The sequence below is a fragment of the Carica papaya genome, chromosome 5 (assembly GCF_054855325.1).
Source record: "Carica papaya isolate Zhongbai chromosome 5, ASM5485532v1, whole genome shotgun sequence".
Classification (NCBI taxonomy): domain Eukaryota; kingdom Viridiplantae; phylum Streptophyta; class Magnoliopsida; order Brassicales; family Caricaceae; genus Carica; species Carica papaya.
In genome coordinates this window covers 38,613,876-38,632,697 of record NC_142313.1, presented here as the reverse complement: position 1 = coordinate 38,632,697, position 18,822 = coordinate 38,613,876, and the positions used below count along the sequence as shown (strand labels likewise).

Below are 18,822 nucleotides of genomic sequence, written 5' to 3'. Positions count from 1 at the left end.
ACTACAACTTACCGTATTAATAAAATGTTTTCCCAGATCTTTGAGTTTCAAACATTCTACTAAGTTATGCTGTAATATGTTCCTACCACTCGACTTCTATCTATCCTACTTATTGAAGTCTTTGGTTGTTCAGTCTTTGTTCACATATTATGCTGTAATATGTTCCTACCACTCGATTTCTATCTATCCTACTTATTAAAGTCTTTGGTTGTTCAGTCTTTGTTCACATACATAACCATCATAGCAGAAAACTAGACCTCAAATCAATAAAATGCATTTTTGTTAGGTTTGATGAATATTAGTCATCAATCACCGGATTTCCATAACTTCTTAGATGTCACCTTTCACAAAGACTAAACACACTAGAAAATTGGTATTCGAGGGGAGAAGAATACCCAAGAATCCTAATTTTGGACTCTAGCACTGAACCTATTCAGTTTCTAGAATAAGTCGATCGAGATGAAACACCTAGACTTGAACCTACTTACCGCATTGAAAATCCTGAACTTTGGGCTTACACTAGAAGGAACAAGAATAAAAAAAAGAGTCATGAATCCAATTCGAATCAAAATCAAACATCATTGAATGCTAGGTTAATCAAAGTTTAGGTCTCTCCCTTAATAATTCGCATGCTTGCCTTAAGAAAACAAAAAAGAGCATGCGCTGATCTTCCAATTCACAATTTTGTTTCATACAAAGGTATGCCATCAATTCACTAGACATTTGATAATAATATTGGTAAAATACAAATATCAAGAACAATAAATAAAGTATTAAAAGTACTTGAATAGAAAACTGCAGTTATAGAGGAAATCCAAGCATTAGGCTTGGCAAATAGCAAAATTACCACTTGAGAAATGCCTAGTTGATTGTAAATGGGTGTTCATTATCAAATATAATGTTGATGGTAATATCAACAGATTTAGAACTTGATTAATAGTCAAAGGCTTCATTCAGTCTTATGCAATTGATTATTATGAGACATTTGCACCAATAACAAATCTTAAAATAGTTCAGACACTAATGTCCCTACCTGCTAATCTAGATTGGTCAATATTCTAAATAAATGTAAAAAATATTTATCTTAATGAAGAATTGGAGAAAGAAGTCTATATGAAAGTACCGTCAAGTTTTGAAAGTCAAGTCACTAACAAAAATGTCTGCAGACTCAAAAACTCCTCATATGGATTCAAACAATCTCTAAGATCGATAAATTCACTAAGGCAATCAAGATGTTTGGATATATCAATGTCAAATAGATCATATTATGTTTGTCAAATATTATAGGGGATGACACAAATGAGATAGACAGATTAAAAAAGGTCTTAACTAAGAATTTGAATTGAAAACCTAGGAAATCTAAAATATTTCTTATAAATGAAAATTGGTAAATCAAGAAAAGGAATCTCAGTTTTTCAGTGAAAATATATGTTGGAACTTCTAAAAGAGATTAGAATGTTTGGATGCAAGCCCGCAGACACACTCATGGATCCTAACATTAAACTGAGAAGTAAACTTAATAGTACTCTAGTTGATAAAAAAAGATATCAATATCTAGTGGATAAATTGATTTACCTCTCAGTACCAGATCACATATTAAGTTTGCAATCAATGTGGTAAGTTAAGTCATGAATAGCTTAACTAAAGAACTTATGGAGGTAATATTTCGGATTCTCAAGTATTTAAAAATGATTATTGGAGAAAGACTATTTTTTCAAGAAAAATAGAAACAAGAAAATTAAAATATATACTGATGCAAATGGCTTAGTTTTATAAGTGATATAAGATCCACATTTGAATATTGTACATGTGTTTGGGGAAATCTAGTTACTTAAAGAAGCAAAAAGCAGTCAGTAGTACCAAGAAATAGTATTGAGACTGAGTTGAGAGCTTTAGTATATGGTATTGTGAAGAAATATGGCTATAAAGGGTACTAGGTGAATTGAGAATTCTCTCTATAGAGTCTATGGAAGTATTATATGACGATCAATTCACAATAAGTACAATAAAGATGCTAGTTCATCATGATCAAAGTAAGCATGTGAAGATTGATAGACACTTTGTTAAAGAGAAAATGGAGTAAAGAGCACTATCCTTGTGACACATTTAATTTTGCCATCAAACTGCTGATATTTTCAGCAAGGTATTACATAGGAAGACTTTTGAAGAATTGAATTCTAAGTTTAGTCTACTCAACATCTTTAAACCATTTTGAGGGGAGTGTAGGAATCCAACTTTTTGTAGAAGTCTAATTCCTATCTAGATTGGTATCTTTAGAGAATTCTCCCTATAAAGTAGAATCATAATAAACTTCCATAACTAGAAGATTTTTTCCTTTTATGAGACTGATTTGTATTTTGTTTTCTACAAGAACTCTCTCTAACCTTCTCCTACATATATTCAGATGTTGTAAATTTAATAAACAAAAAATTTAATTATAAATTTCCATTACATAATAATTTTACTTTTTTATTATTAAACATTGATTTTTATCAAAGTTTATCCTTATCTAAACTTTATCCTGTATTAGAGCCATATCATTTACCGGTGCTATTCTTTATCACTGTATACCTTGTTTCCTATAGTAAAAGCACGTATATATACATAAGTAAAAGGATGTAACTGTGATGGATAATAAGATCAATATTCTTCTTCCGTATCTCTTGTTTGGCTACCCCTTTCTTTCTCATCGTTGAAATATTTTATCAATTTCTATATAACATTAGTTGTTTATATTCTACAAAAAATAATTAATGTTATTAAATGGGAAATAGTTCTTTTTTCGGTAAATAATTTTTATATATAATTGGCTGAATCCCAACGAGTCCAATGCGGCCCCACTCTGTTCTGATTTGAGAACAAATGATTGCAATATTATGATTCTAAAACAAGAGTGAGGGAGTGTGGGAAGGTCGTAGGAGGAATGAGAAGGATATAAATTCATGAAGAGATTTGCAATACCTGAAAAGAAAGATTAAGAACTTGGACTAAGGATGTTTTGGGTAATGCTAGCATGAGAAAAGCAAGATTAATGGAAGGACTGAGTAATTTGGATAGAAGGTTTCAGAGCGTACAAGTTTGGAAGACGATGCACTGGAGGAAAGAAGCTGGTGGAAAAAGTGCAAATGAAATGGATGAAGGAATGAGATGCAAATTCCCATAAAGTAGTCAATGTTTGATGGAGAAATAATGTTATCAAGGAACTAAAGCTGGGAAATAGAGATATAGAAAACAGTAGAGCATGGGGAGAAAGATCACACACTTTTACAAAACGATGGTCACTAAAGATAAGGAGCATAGACCATTTATAAATGGAATTGGCTGGATGCCGATTACAATAGGGAAAGTGAAGTGGTTAGAGTCCGACATGGGTGCTAATAAGGCACTAGGTCCAAATGGTTTTCTATAGAGTTCTATCAAACATGTCAGAATTTTGTGAGGGCGAACCTCATGCAGATGTTAGAGGAATTCTATTTGAATGGAGTAGTCAGAAGAGGAATGAACTCAACTTTCATAACCCTGGTTCAAGGATGGGTCCAAGAGACTCTCGGATTACCACCCAATTAACTTAGTGTCTAATATCCACTGATAATCTCTAAAATGCTATACTTAAGGCTTAGTGAGGTTTCTTAGATGACACAGTATCACTAAATCAGAGTGCATTTATCTAAGGATAGAAAATCCTTGATGCCTCTCTTGTGGCGAATGAGGTACTAAAATAAATTAACAAATCCAAGAAACCAGGATTGACCCCTAAATTAGACTTTGAAAAAGTATATGAGCATGTAAGTTGGAAGTTTTTATTCAAAGTACTGGAAATGAAGGGTTCTGAGAAACGTTGGGCTAAATGATCAATAGATGTGCTACAGCAGCCTCATTTGCTTCAGTGTTTAATGGGCAGCTTCAAGAGTGGTTTATAGCATTTCGTGGATGTATTGAGTAGGATGTTGCATGGGGCATGAAGAGATGGGTAAAACCAGGATTTGGATTCGGTAGAGGATAGAAAAGAGGTGTCTCACTTGTAGTTTGCTTCACAATAATAGCTTGATTCCCAATGCCCTTAGTCAAGTGCAAATTTTTGAACTTGTATTTGGTCTACGTGTAAACCTTGCAAAGATTGGGATGGTGAGATTTAACATGGAGGAGGAGACATTGAGGGAATTATCCATGATGATTGGTTGTACCAAACTCTCATTGCCAATTGTCTACCTAGGGTTCCATTACAAGGTAATCCAAAGAGGACATCATTTTGGAGGGGTGGTTAGCAAAATGTCCAAGAGGTAAAAATGTTGGAGAGGGAGATATTTCCATTGGGAGGTCGTGTCAGCCTTATTCAAACGTGTTTGTCTTGCAAACCATTGTATTCCTAATCCCTTTTTATAATTTCTACTGGTTTGGTAGAGAGACTCTCGAGATGTATGGAGAGATTTTTATAGGTAGATACTACGAGATGGATTTAAGAATCATCTAGTAAAGTGGGAGTTTTGTCACTCCAAATTACAAGAGGTTTGGGAATATAGAATCTTTGCATAAAAATGTCCTTACTGGCTATATGGTTGTTGTAAATTCCACAAAAACCTAATTCTTCGCGGCACAAGGTCATTAAAAGTACTCATGCTGGTTGTTGGATGAGATGCACTTGTAGGGAGATCCTTATCTTCCAATGTTCCATGAGAAGCCATATCACATGTCCACCACCTTTTTGGCCCCTGACTCGATTAAAGATTGGAAAAGGTAGACAAGTCTTGTTTTGGGAGAATGACTTGATTGGTAATAATAGCCCGTTTGTTACTTAATTTCCACGACTCTATAACATCTTCAATAGACATCATGAACCTATATCCTCATTTGATAGAATGTAGAATGATGTTGTTGCTTGAGATTTTCATTTCTCTTGTATCCTGACCAATAGAAAGCAATAGAAAGATTCAGGATTTGGTCATATTTCTTCATCCACTAGAAACCTATCAGCCTTTACCGACACCCACTGCAGACGCTTGTCTTGGAAATCTTCTAGTCTCTACACTTGTACATCTTTCTTTCATCACCTGGCCTAACACCTTAGCAGCATTCGCTCTCCTTTTGCTAATGTTTCCTGTTTCCTTTGAGCTTAGAGTGTTTGTATAACTAACAACTCTTGACAGACTTAATAATACTCATGAGTTGTGGCATAGATGTCAACTAAATCAAGCAATTTTTTCCTGAAATATGTTTTATGTGCTAACATAGTGGAGAGACACATAGTCACCTCTTTGTGCAGTGTGATCTGGCATGTTGTTTGTGAACAAAGTTGTTTGCACTATTCGAGATTCACTGGATCACTCCCCACTAAATGGAGTGCTTTATTCAACCTCTTATTAAGGGTGATGGAGTAAGGAAGGATGCGAAATCCCTCCCAAGAGAGATATCTTTGCTGGTTTGTGGATAATCTGGTTGGAGGGATATCTTTCAAAAGGGATATTTCTGGCGGTATTTAATCACTAATTGAAAATAATGAATGAAAATTAAAGTGATGGAGTTGTAATTTCTAAAGTGGTAGGGTTGCAAGTTTTTACTTAATGAGTGGTCTAGCTATGAGTCAAAGGAGCTAAAAATATCAATACTTAAAGCTCTTTATAGAAAAGCTGGCCCTAGGAATTTCTTTCGTCTAAAAGTTTTGATGCTTTTAGTACTTCTAATATCTTGACAAATAATCTGTATTTTTTTTTCTAATGCTACAACACACTTTTAATCAATGAAGAAAAGTCAATCCAACACCCTTCAATATCCACTTATTCTATAGAAAAGGAAAAAAAAAATAGAAAAATGAATCTGTGTTTTCCATAGAAAAAAAAATTATTAAGGACAAGAAGAGAGAAAGTGCAGTGCTAGAGGATGAGATATCATTCCAAGTCATCCGGATGCAAGGTCAGAATGTAATAACAGCAAAAAACCAACAAAGATCAGTGTATTATTCCCCTCCAATTTTTATGTAACACATAAATGGAAATATCAGTAAATAGGCCATGGGGATTAGCCCATAGGGAGGCGGAAATGTCATCAATTCTTACATAATTTGGAAGGAAAGGTACGGCCTTTGAAGATCCTGTGGTTCCATTCCAGCCCTAGAGTTCACAAGCCTGCAAACAATGTGCACTTTGTAGTATTTTAGCTTTCTTTCTCACCCTCTTTCCAAACAAATTCAAACTCATGAAGCATTCCAGTGATGAAGGAACAGCCCACATCAACCCAAAAGTATTAAACAGCTTAGTCCACAAATTCCAAGCCACATCATCCTAAAGGAAAAGATGAGTATGGGTTCCCCCCTTCCTTAGATACTTAAATAGATATTTGGTGAAAGAGCACGATTAGACCAACAAATTTGCAATATCATCAGTGTTGAGCCTGTTAAGAACAAAAGTTCAAGCAAAAACTTACACTTTAGAAGGAACTTTCACTTCCCAAGACGCATTAGTGAAAGAAGTATGATAGCAATTATAATCATGGGTAAAGGATTTATTTGTGTACAATACCAAGTTCGAAGGGAATGAATTTCATCTTTTTTAACCTGTATCAGCTGTTTGATTTGCAGGGGGCTGCAGTAACCTTGGCAGAACTAGGGGAGTATTCTCGTGCTGCTTCCCTCCTTCAGGATCTGACAAGGGTTTGTTCATACATTTTCATGTTTGTATTCATATATTATATTCATATGCATTTTCTTGCAAAACATATAAATTACTAAAGTATATGGTACACTTTTTTTTTGTATTTTTGATAATACAAAACAAGATATAATTCAAAATCTTCCACATATTAAAAATACCTTTTTTATTTTTAGATCTTACCATATTTTAATATATAAATTTAAATTTTCAGTTCAGTCAGCTTATGTTTTTAAGGTAGCATTTAAGAAAAAATTTTAAAAATTTGAGACAATGTTCTCAAGTTTTTTGGAAAAAAGAAGTTAAGAAAAAGAAATCAGAAAGAAATAACTCAGTTTCATTCACTTGCAATTTATTTTCTTCTATCCTAAGGAAACTGTTTTTTACTACATTCCTTGAAATAAATTTGTGAAAAGGTTATGCAAATAAAAGATCGTTATTTGTTTAAATTTTTAATAAACTTAATGATAAAGAAAGTTTAAGTTTAAGTTACTAACTTAGCTAATAAGCTAGTTATGATAGGATTTCTTCATTGACCCACTCAAATTTTGTTGATTGATTGGACTTATAACTTAAATAAGTTAAATTGTAGGAAAAACCTCAAACTACATATTTAACCAATCTTTGGACATTGTTCTATTTGCTTTTACAGAGTATTTTTTTTAGATATTCAAAGACATGTAAGTATTTCAGCTTTTCTTTAGGGGGAAAAATGAAGAAATTATTTATAAATTTTTCTATTCTCTTGCTAAATAATCATTTGTAAAAAGAATATGGGGGCACCTGCCTCCTGTGCCCCCACTGCAAACCAGGTGTTACTTGTAAGACGATCTTTTTCGATATTCAGGAAAGACCAAATGATCCTGATGTTTATCGTTTGCTTGGAGAAGTTAAATATGAACTCAAAGACTATGAAGGGAGTGCTGCTGCATATAGGAGTTCCGCAATGGTTAGTTTTGAAATATGTGTAGTTTGCTTAGCCTAGTTCTTCGTTCTTCTACATGTATAGTTTACCTAATTTGCTTGTTTCTTAGTTTTGATACCAGATATTTAACCGTTTATTTTATCTAATATGCTTAGAATATTTTAAAATGAACTAATACAACTCAATGTATTAGAATTTTGATTTAGTTCTTCTATCTTGCTTGGATACATGACTGCATGTATACTTTGAGTGATGCATATGAATTAATTTCCTTTTTGAACTTATCTATTTTTTTGCGCATGTATTTCGCCCCCGAGGGGGGGGTGGGGGGGTGGGGGGGGGGGGGGGGGGGTGTCAGGGTCTGTCGATATGCTGTCTTCATTATATCTTTGATGCATGAATTTTGGTGGGATTCAGGTTTTCATTTTGGAGAAGTATTTTTTCTTTTATATTAAAAAAAATATTATTGAAATAGAGAAAGAGAAATATAATCATGGAGAAAAGACAATCCTCCTCAAACAGTAACACTAGAATAATTAATAAACACAAAGAAAAAAGGTCATCATGTGGGAGGACAATGATTAAATCCCAGTTCCAATGGAGCTCAAGAAGAGAATAGTCAGGATAACTCCCATGAGCTTTGGCCCAAAAGGTAGCTAGAAAAGTCAATCTGTCCCACATCTCCTGAAATGACGAGTGACAATTATCAAAGATTCTTTGATTGTGCACAAGGCAAAGAATCCACAAGCCTGCAAAAATGGCCCCCTGCCAAATGGTTTTGGCCTCCTTATCACTAGCAATATAAAAAATTCTGGTAAAACGATCTTTAAGTTTAAAACTTCCCATCCATTCATCCTCCTAAAAACTAATATCCTCACCATTACCAAGCTGCCATCCCACACAGCCCTTGAATACATGGCTGTTATCCCTAATTTTCTTCCAAAAACTCCTCCCATGTGGTTTGAATCTACCCCTCCGACTCCTCTCCTTTTCCTAGTCTCCCCACCTCACTTGCACAACCTTCCTCCACAGCCTCCCCTCCTCCATGAAATATCTCCATAACCACTTTCCATGAAGAGCGCCATTGAGTGCTCTAATGGATCTTAAACCAAGACCCCCCACCCTCATAGGTTTCTTCACCTCCTCCCACCTAATTAAATGATATTTTCTATTCCCCTTCTCATCTCCCCAAAGAAATCTGCATTGAATATTTTCAAGCTTCTTTGCAATGCTAGCTGCAATGGTTAAAATAGAAAGGTAATATATCGGTAGATTGGCCAACGTACTTTTAATCAAGGTAAGTCTACCCCTTTCAGAGAGAAAATTCATCTTCCACTCTGCTAACTTTTTTTCTAATCACTCCACAATAGGCTCCCAAGTTTTCCTATCTTTAAATTTTGCCTTAAGAGGAACACCAAAATATTTAATAGGGAGTGTCGTTGTCTTACAACCCAACACCAAAGCCAATCTCTCCTCATCCCTCCTATCACCGATTCTAACCATTTCCGTCTTTCTCATATTTATTTTGAGACTGGACACCATTTAAAAACAAAGAAGAATGCATCTCAAGTGAAGTAAAGCATTGACAGTAGGTTCACAAAAAATAAGGGTATCATCCGCAAAAAATAAATGAGAGATCTTGACACTTTCTTCCCCCCTTCCCACAGCCACACCATTCAATAACTTCAACTCCCCTGCTTTCTCAATGAGTCTATTAAAAGCCTTCATAATAGTGAGGAAAAGTAATGGCGGCAACAGATCCCCTTGGCGTAGCCCTCTAGATGCTTTAAAGAAATTTGAAGGGCCCCCATTAACCATAACCGTAAATGAAGTAGTGGAAATACATTTCATGACCCAAGTCCGCCATTTGCACCCAAAACTCATTCTCCTAAGCATATAATCCACAAAATCCCAACAAACATGATCATATGCTTTTTCCATATCAATTTTACACAAAATGCCCTCTTTTTTCAGCCCCACCAACTCATCCACCAATTCACTAGCAATCATCACAGCATCAAGGATTTGTCCACCCTCCACAAATGCATTTTGGCTCTTGCCAATCACCTCACCTAACACCTTAGAGAGTCTCTTTGTTAGAACTTTTGAAATCAATTTGTAGATACTCCTCACCAAGCTAATCGGTCTATATTTTTTAATATCTTTCGCACCCACCACCTTCGGAATAAGAATCAAGAAAGTCGAATTTATAGAGTTGACAAAAGACTCTGCCCTATGAAAATCATTGAAAACAGCAAGCACATCTTTCTTTATCACATCCCAAAAGACTTGGTAGAATTTCATATTGAAACCATCCGGGTCGGGCGCCATATCCCCATTACAATCATCAAGACTCCCTTTAATTTCCTCTTTAGTGAACGGCTCTTCTAACCCATCTCTACTTTTATCACACAGCATCTTAAATTGCAGATTATCAAGATTGGGTCTTCTCTGTTCATCTTCCATATATAGTTGTTGAAAAAACAGATTTGTCATCTTCCTCATATCTTCATTTCCTCTAAACACCTCCCCATTACGACATAATTCTTCCACATAATTATTATTTCTATGAGAATTTGCCATACAGTGAAAGTACCTAGTGTCCATATCCCCTTTTTTAAGCCATCTCTCCCTAGCTTTTTATCTCCACGAAATTGCCTCCAAATGCATACCTCAGCAATTTCCTTCCTCAAAAACTCCCTCCTCACCCTCCCGTGCTCACCCAAAATACCCCTCATCTTCATATTGTCACAATCAACCAACTCAATTAGATTATCATTCAAGGTCCTTTCAAGCCTACTCTCCTCCACCCTCGCCCATCTCTTAATTTCATTTTTTAGAGCCTTCAATTTAGAAACAAACACATCACTACTCGTGCCCACCACCGCTGTTTCCTGCCAAAAGTTTTTCACCAACTCCGTAAAATTCTCAATTCTTAACCACTTGTTATCCAGTCCGAACGGAGTAGGCCCCCAAATAATGCCTTTAGGAATAAGGCAAATCGGGAAATGATCAAAAATTGGCCGATTAAGTAGTTTTTGACTCAAACCTGTACACTGCAATAACAAACTATTAGAGATTAAAAATCGGTCAATTCTTGACCATGAAGGGTTCTCCCTCCTGTTAGACCAAGTCCACCTCCCTCCCCCAAGTAGAAGATTAACAAGGTCCAATCTATCCACCATCTCCCTAAACTCCTCAATCTCCCCAAGTTTTTGCCCATACCCGACCTTTCACACATATGTAACATCATGTTAAAGTCCCCCCCCAATCACCCATCTACCACCCCACTTTATTTTACAACTCAGCAACTCCCCCCCAAAGACAATCCCTCTCCTCTCAACTCCCTCTATAATAAATGCTAGAAAATACCCAACTTTCACCATCCCTTCTGTTTTCTAACACACAGGAGGGCAACACCCTTCCCCTCTCCACCCCTCTGCATAGAAATTTCTCATTATCCCACGTAACCAGAATACCACCAGCAGCTCCCCTCGCTGGCACATACTTCCACTCAACATTTTTGTCCTTCGACAAGGAAGTAATCAACTTTTTGTTAATCTCCTCCACTTTAGTCTCTTGAAAATAGACTAAATCAAGTTTCCACCGCTTCAAGAAACCTTTAATAACCCTCTCTTTTTATCCGCATTTATCCCCCTCACATTCTAAGAAATAGTTTTCCAATCATTAATTCAGTTCATCAGAAAACTCCCCTTCCCCTCTCTTCCTGCTTTTTTTCCTTCATAATTCAAAGACCATTCTAACCTCTTTAATCCTCTACTGCCTCCCTCTCCCTTTTTAATGCCACTCCTTTTTCCTTTTTTCTTTTCCTTTTCAGCTTTCACAAATTTGATCTCAAGTTCAGCCAGTAGACTCAACACCCTCTGTTCCAACAAATTAAAACCCATCCCAAACATCTTACTCACCTTGACAAAGTTCTGCCGAACCCAGTTCGAGTAATGTACTGCCAAGTCTCTATCTCCCATGGCCAGCTATCCCTCATTCTGGTTGTCAATCTGGATGGGGGTCACCACCAGAGCCTCACCGTCATCGTCCGCCATTAACCCAACCTCCATTAATGCAAGGTCGATTCCCACATCCTCCGCACCCGACGATGCCACGTAACCCTCGACCCCCGCTCCTCCAACATCACCTCCAAACCCCTCGGTCCCCACAGAAACCTCAGACACAACGGATCTCTCAATCCCGCACAAAACATCCTTCTCTACATCTTCTGTTTCCCTTGCTTCTGAATCGCAATCCAGCTCCACCCCTTTCGTTACAATGGACTCCCTACCTTTTCCTTCAAACACTCATCTATCGGGCAACAGTGATATTTTGTTGCAGCCCCCTCATTGCCGATTTTTTTCACTCTTCTCTTACCCATCCTCTTGCCACCAAGGGTATCCACCCATTTTCCTTTCTCAGCCCAAGAAAAATTCCTTTTTGAAGCTTCAACTGGCCCAACACGAACTCCATCACTTTTACCTTTCCGCTCAATCACATGCACGTGACCTGTACTATCCCTACTTTTGAAATTTGAAATGCCTCGACCCATTTCATTCTGACTCGGACGAGTCATCTGCCCTACCCGACACAAATCCGCACCAGGATTTCTTACCATTTCAGCAAAATATTTATTCTTCACTCCCCTTCGAAGCTCCCACTCGATACAACAACCAAGACACTTGAAGAAACCAGCCACCAGGACGGGCACCAACGTTGGTTCATTCACCAGCAGCCAACTTTTTCCTTTCAACCACTCCGGCAGAATCAACTCCAAATCGGCCACCTCATGAATAGCTTCCATTACCTACCACCAACCCACGGCTTTTTCCCCTTCCGGAATAAACAATCTATTAGTTTTTCCATTTGTGCCTTCTTTGCCTTCCGATAGAATCAGGAATTTTTCATGATTATTACCATTCAACGCCATCCATAACGACCTCCAACTACTCCGATATCTCTCCACGCTCCTTCAGATTTTTCCCATCTGAACACGCTGAAGCACTTGAGCTGCCAAGATACATCTTCCATCTGATAGAAAATAGATTTATGGTAGCCTCTTCCATTTTCGTAAATACGAACCCCTCATCCCTCCTCCGCCACGTCGAACGATTTCTGTTCTATAACAAGAAACTTATGTCGACCCACTGGCATGGTCAGCCAAGGGTCCGTTGTCTCGAGACAACCTTTTGGGTAAAGGAGGCAAAACACACACCCACACAGGGGAGAGAGAGAGAGAGAGAGAGAGAGAGAGGATGTTAAAAGAAGCGTCCCAGCAAACCCCTTGAACCCTTGGACTGACAACACCTTCCAAACATAGGATCACCTCATTTTAACTTATTTTTGAATTATGTCATGTAGATTAATCACATTGTAGAGGAACTTCCTTATCCACTTTATGGGATTGGATTGCTATCATGTATTAATAGCATTTTTACTTTGCTCCTTTTTTCTCCTTGCCTTCTTTTTCTTTGGGGAATAGATTTATTATCTATTAGTCTCTTTGCATCCTTCTAAGTGGTATGATTCTTTTATAAAACAAATCAAATTGTTGCATAAGAGTATTATAAAGTTCTCCTGGTTTCTCATAAATAGTATCTGTTACTTGTTACTGGGCCATTTATTTAATTTGATCTTCAATCTTTTAATGTGGAGGAGGCAGTTATAAGGTGAATAATCATTTCGGAGTTCATATTGTAAATATGGAAGCGGTTTAATAATATTTTACCATGAAATTTATTTCATTGTGTTATTGGTAATTGAAGTTCATTTTACTAGCTGAAGTCTGGTGTTCATGTACCGTATTCTTCCCTTTCACATGATAGATATCAAAAGGCACCAATTTTGAAGTACTGCGAGGCCTTACAAATGCATTGCTCGCTGCTAATAAACCGTATGAGGTATGCTGTTTGGTCAATAAAGATACTAATGAATATATTTTTACTTCGCTCACACTTGTATGTAAAATTTTAAATATATATAATACATTGTTTCTGTATGTGAATTCTAGTTATATAGCATTAGCTTGTTAAAAGTATCAGGCCAATAGCACAGTTACAGCAGCCTACCTGAAGTCATGAGTAACTTATTGATGCATAGGTTATTTATGACACTTACAGGCTATTGAGGAATATTATTTATGTCATTTTTTCCCCCGCTTAATGGAAACCAAAACTTGAGTTTTGAAGTAATGAAGCATAAAAAAATGCCAAAATTGAGACATGTAAAAGATCATGATCGCTATGGGGAAAAGCAAACACTCAGATCATAATTGCAACACCTTAACCTGAGGGTTAGACACAACAAGACGCTGCATTTTCGTGAGAAAAAACTCATCAACATATAAGACTAACCATGACAGATGCATATCAAGCATTCAGAAGATGATAACAATAACTTCAAAAGAAATTTAACATCAAAAGAAATTTAACTCCAAAATCTGATGTATATCCTCATATGATAATAGTATGCGATTCTCCTCATCTTTCTTTTATTGATTTATTCTTTTGGCAAGCAAAAATAATGTTTCTGTGCAAGTATTTCATCTTCCCTTCATCTTATTCAGGCTGTTCAGTTTCTGCTGGGCACTCGTGAACATCTATATGCAGGAAAGCAAAACAGTCTTGACAATAAGGAGGACAGCAGCTTAAAAGAAATGGAGCTGACAGAGGTGGATCCTATTCAAGTGAGTTAATTTTTTTGGTTACGGAGTATGCATGTATAAAATAATAGCAATCAGAAAATTATTTTGAATTCCTCGGTTGTTGCATATTTAAATTGTGCAGTAGCTGTAGGTTCGCCAGATAATAGAAATGGTTTCTGGAAGCTCCATTTATTGTAGGTGTCTTGCTGTAAGAAATTCATGTCACTGCGAAAACCAATTTTGTATTTGCCATAAGTAGAACCATCTTCAGTTTGGTGTAGGACACTATCCCTAAGATATTGAGTCTACTTGAGAAGGCACAAGAAACCACTGGTTTATCATGAAGTTAATTTTAGTTTTATTTTCTCTCTCGAGGCGATAGATTCACGTTAACAGTTTGTAGTTTAGTGTTCCTCTTCTTTCACGTGAGTCCTATCATTTTGCACCAACATTCAGCAGTCTATCAATGTGAATGGTCCCATAACCAGGTTTTTCCTGTACCAGAGTAATATGAACCTCATGTAGAACAAATTGGTAAACGAATATTAATCAGGGAGTTATCATTTTTTCTTTCTTTTCTGAAGAATTTCTTGATTTGACTGTTCATACAACCCTTTGTGTGCATATTGTAACTCTTTGCTCAAGTTGTTATTTCCTAAATCTCCCTAAGTTATTTTTCTTAATATAAAGGACATGTTTTCTCAGGTTGAGTTGCTTCTCGGAAAGGCATATTCAGATTGGGGCCACATCAGTGATGCTGTATCTGTTTATGACCGTCTTATTGCTACGCATCCAAGTGATTTTCGTGGTTACTTAGCAAAGGTTCTGCTCTTCCCTGGCTTTCTTATGCAACAAAATATACAAAAAAATCAGGTGGATTTATGTCAGGAAGAAGGGGTGTACTAACCTTAACTTAAGATATTAGCCTCTAGTATTCATCATGGGGATCCTTAGAATAGAACAGGCAACGATAATTTGTTACGAGGATAGTTAGTTGGAATGTCAATAGCCTAGAACAAATTGACCAGCCTTGAATCTCTTCTTTTGCTTGGCATTTGGGATTCGTGTTTAAAAAAAAATTGTCCTTTGGTCTTTCTATCAGGGCTTCTAGCAATCTTGTGATTTGGGATAACAGAGTGGCTTTCTATGTTGGTTATATTGACGGCTCTTTCTCCTTATCGATACTATTAAATATTAGCGATAAAAGACTTGGTAGTTTACTTGTGTTTATAATCCAATTCACGCTTGTCTTTGATCTTACCCGTAGGATGAGCTTTTATATGTTTATGGCTTGTGGAGCCCTTTCAGGTGCATTCATGAAGATTATAATGCTTGTATGTTCCCATCTAAGTTAGGAGGTCATAGGATGGGTGCTGCTATGAAGGGTTTTAATGATTTTATTCTGGATTGTGAGCTAAGGATCTTTCTCTTTCCAACACTCAGTTTCTTTGGTTAATTAATAATAGAATAGTTGTTTCATCTTATATTAACCAGTTACTTGTCTCCAACACTAGGGAAAATTTCTTCTCAGATTTAGTCTCGGAGGTTTTTCCTTGTCCTAATTTTTGGAGTCTGGCTGGTAGTGTCGAGGTGCCACCTCATTTCGATTTGAGAACATGTGGTTGGCTCACCCTAATTTCTTGCATAATATTAGTAATAGATGGGTGGGAGGTTAATCCTGTGGGGTGCGGAGTTTAGATTTTTGAAGAAGCTGCAATTTGTTAAGGGGCAAGTTGAAGAGTTGGACCAAGGATGCTTTTCAAGAAATTGTAGTTAGAAAGAATAATAGTCTTGAAGATTTCTCTTCTTGATAGGTTGGCTGCAGATAATGATATCACCAAAGAAGCAAAATAAGAAGAAATGGGTTAATGGAGGTGATTCCAACTCTTAAGGTTTTTCATAGAATGGTGAGCAATAAGAGGAGAAGCTTGATGAGGAGTTAGCGTTGGAAAGGGGGCAGATATGATTGGGTCAGTTATGATTGATTTTTATAAGAAGCTGTATGAGGATTGCTGCATCAATCGCCCCTTCTAATGAGGGGCTTGATTGGTGTCCATTAGCATAGATAGAACTAGGTGGATCAAAAGAGATTCTGAGGAAATCATAATCAAGAGTTAGTGTGTGATCTTGGTATTAGAAAGGCCCTTGGTCCTGATGGTTTTATATTGCTTTCTTTCAACAGTATTTGGACATTATTAAAGTTGGTCTTTCAAAAGGTTTTTGAGGAACTTTATTTTAGTGATAAGGTAGGTATTGGTATTTATCCAACTTTTATGACCTTGATCTGTAAAAATGCTGCTCTATCGAGGTAGTTTGATTCCCATCCTAGTAGCTTGATTAGTAATATGTATAAGATTAGCTCTAAATTTCTCTTTCACAGGTTGAGTGAGATGTTGGATAAGACTATTTCTATTCACCAAGGGCTTTCCTCTGTGGTAGAGGTGGTGAAGGATGTTATGAGATCAAGAATTGAGGATTTAGTTTATCTCGAAAAAAAAAAGAATTGAGGATTTAGTGCATAAATTGGGTTTTGAATAGGCTTACGGTCAAATAAATTAAGTATTTCTTGATAAAGTATTAGAGAGGAAGGTTTTGACTATAGATGGAGATCATGGATTTTGCGCTGTCTTCTCTGTAACTTTTCTTGTTTTAGTTAATGTGGGGCCTAGAGATTTGTTCAATGGGAACTGTGGATTGAGGCATTCTTTGCCTCCCTTCCTCTTCACAGTTGTTGATGTTTGCAGCTGGTTGCTTTCTAGAGTGGGAATTCTTTAGGGTCTTAGAGTTGGTCATAATACAATCAAGTGTCCTATCTTCAGTTTACAGATGGTATGATTCTTTTACTTTCTTATGATCATGCTATATTTTATAATGTGACGATCATCCTGCATTTTCTTCAGATTATTTCAAGTCTGTGTATTAACCTAAGGAAAAGCAGGCTAGTGGGTATCAACATTGATCACCAGAGAATAAAGGATTTAACTGAGTCTAGAGGTTTTGATGTCTTAGATTGGTCTTTTATTCTCTTGGGAGGGAATCCTAAGGTTGTTTTCTTCTGGGATCTTGTTTTTCCTTTCATTAAAATTCCTGAGCATCTTGATCGTTGGAAGGAAGCTCTTTTCCCCCTTGGGGGCAAGGCCACTCTTAAGCATCTTCGCTAGTGTCCCCCTTTATTTCATTTCTCTCTTTAGAATCTGTAGGATGTAGCTTATAGCATTAAGAGGGTGGTGAAATCTTTCCTCTGGTCAAGGAGAATGAGAGAGTCTAAGAGAGATCATTTAGTTTAGGATGGAGGTCTCTGGAACCCAATTCTTTATAGCATCGGTTCATTAAGAGCAGGTTCAGTTTCCATCCAAGATGATATTCCAGGATCAATGTTCCAAGTGCATACAAGAGCCCCTGGAAGGCTATTTCTAGTCTTTGTTTCTTTTATACCCTTAATACATTTGAGGGTAGGTGATAGTTCTCATTTTTTCTTCTAGGAGAACCCTTGTGACTAGCAATGCCTCCCTAGCTTCCTGTTTCTTAAACTTTACAGATTGTCCTGAAATCAGCATTCGTCCATATCCTCCTTTTTGGTTCGGCTTAGCAGTACCTGTTTTGGAACAACTCTTTTCAGAAATCTCAATGATTATAAAGTTGTGGATATGACCAATATTTTTCAGCTTTTAGATTCTGCTGTTTTTTCTAATCTTATATATTGCAGAAAATTGGTCCTTGAAATCCTCCGTTATATATTCTTGTGAGTCTTACTTAGATTTCCTGATTGAAAATCCTGCTACACGTTTTCCTTAACAAGTCCTGATGGAAGACGCTGGCTCCTTATAAGCTAAAGAATTTTATTTTGACTGTGGTTTTGGGTAGGTTTAATATAAATGATAAGCTTCAAGCTCACAGATCGAATCGTGCCTGGTCACCTGGGGTACGTGTAATGTGTTGTGGGGATTTGGAGACTCACGACCATCTCTTCAGTACTGATGAGTCTGAGGATGAAATTGGAGACTAATTCTCTTTGGTGTAAGGCAACTTTTGCTTGAATGTGGGTGATTTGAAAAGAGAGAAATGCATTAGTTTTTTGAATTCACAATCCACAATCCGCCTTCTATGATTCTTAGGGATAAAATTTGTTCTTTGGCATCTATTTGGACCAAGGCCAACGAACACTCTTATGATTGTTTATTTATCAGTTCCCTGCAGAGATTTGCTGTCTATTTTATCAATTGCTATCTAGTCTTCTCCTGTTTTTCTTCTTCTTTTTACTTTGTTTTTTCTTTTGGGGGACGCTTAATCCTCCTTTTTTGTATTTATTTACTCTTAGTTATATTTCTTCTTTTATATAGAAAAAATTAAGCTCAACTTTATTATTAATATAGCTTTTATTCTTTTTTATTTAGTTAGGATCCATTTAGTTGTTGTTTCCTGTTCGATATTCTAAATGTAAAAGAATCTTTAGGAATCCTATGAAAATGGGTGATACTCTAATGTCAAAAGATTGATTATGGATAACATTACACAAATCTCTTTCATTGATATGTCTTAATAGCACTGTGTGTGTGGTTGTGACAAACATGTGGTTGTGGTTGTACAAATTTGTGATTAATGCATTT

General features: G+C 36.5%; 1 protein-coding gene and 1 long non-coding RNA gene across 5 annotated transcripts in view; one reads left to right on the top strand and one right to left on the bottom strand.

Moving 5' to 3' along the window:
- The window catches only part of LOC110807329 (Tetratricopeptide repeat (TPR)-like superfamily protein), a 48,633-nt gene that overhangs the window by 26,713 nt on the left and 3,098 nt on the right, over positions 1–18,822 (top strand). For 2 of the 3 annotated variants that reach the window (XM_088220785.1, XM_088220786.1), the window contains 5 exons: positions 6,572–6,643; positions 7,489–7,590; positions 13,398–13,472; positions 14,138–14,257; positions 14,921–15,037. In XM_088220785.1, coding sequence (XP_088076911.1) covers positions 6,572–6,643; positions 7,489–7,590; positions 13,398–13,472; positions 14,138–14,257; positions 14,921–15,037 — 486 coding nt within the window. Of the gene's footprint in view, positions 1–6,571; positions 6,644–7,488; positions 7,591–13,350; positions 13,473–14,137; positions 14,258–14,920; positions 15,038–18,822 lie in introns of those variants that run through there. The other variant, XM_088220787.1, reaches the window with a different exon arrangement.
- On the bottom strand, positions 5,902–6,674 carry LOC148266077 (uncharacterized). Of its 2 annotated transcripts, none has more exons than XR_015819439.1 (2): positions 6,548–6,674; positions 5,902–6,384 (listed from the first exon to the last, which is right to left on the bottom strand). It is a non-coding gene; the product is annotated as an uncharacterized LOC148266077 (long non-coding RNA). The 2 variants fall into 2 exon arrangements; XR_015819440.1 differs by having other exon boundaries at positions 6,513–6,648.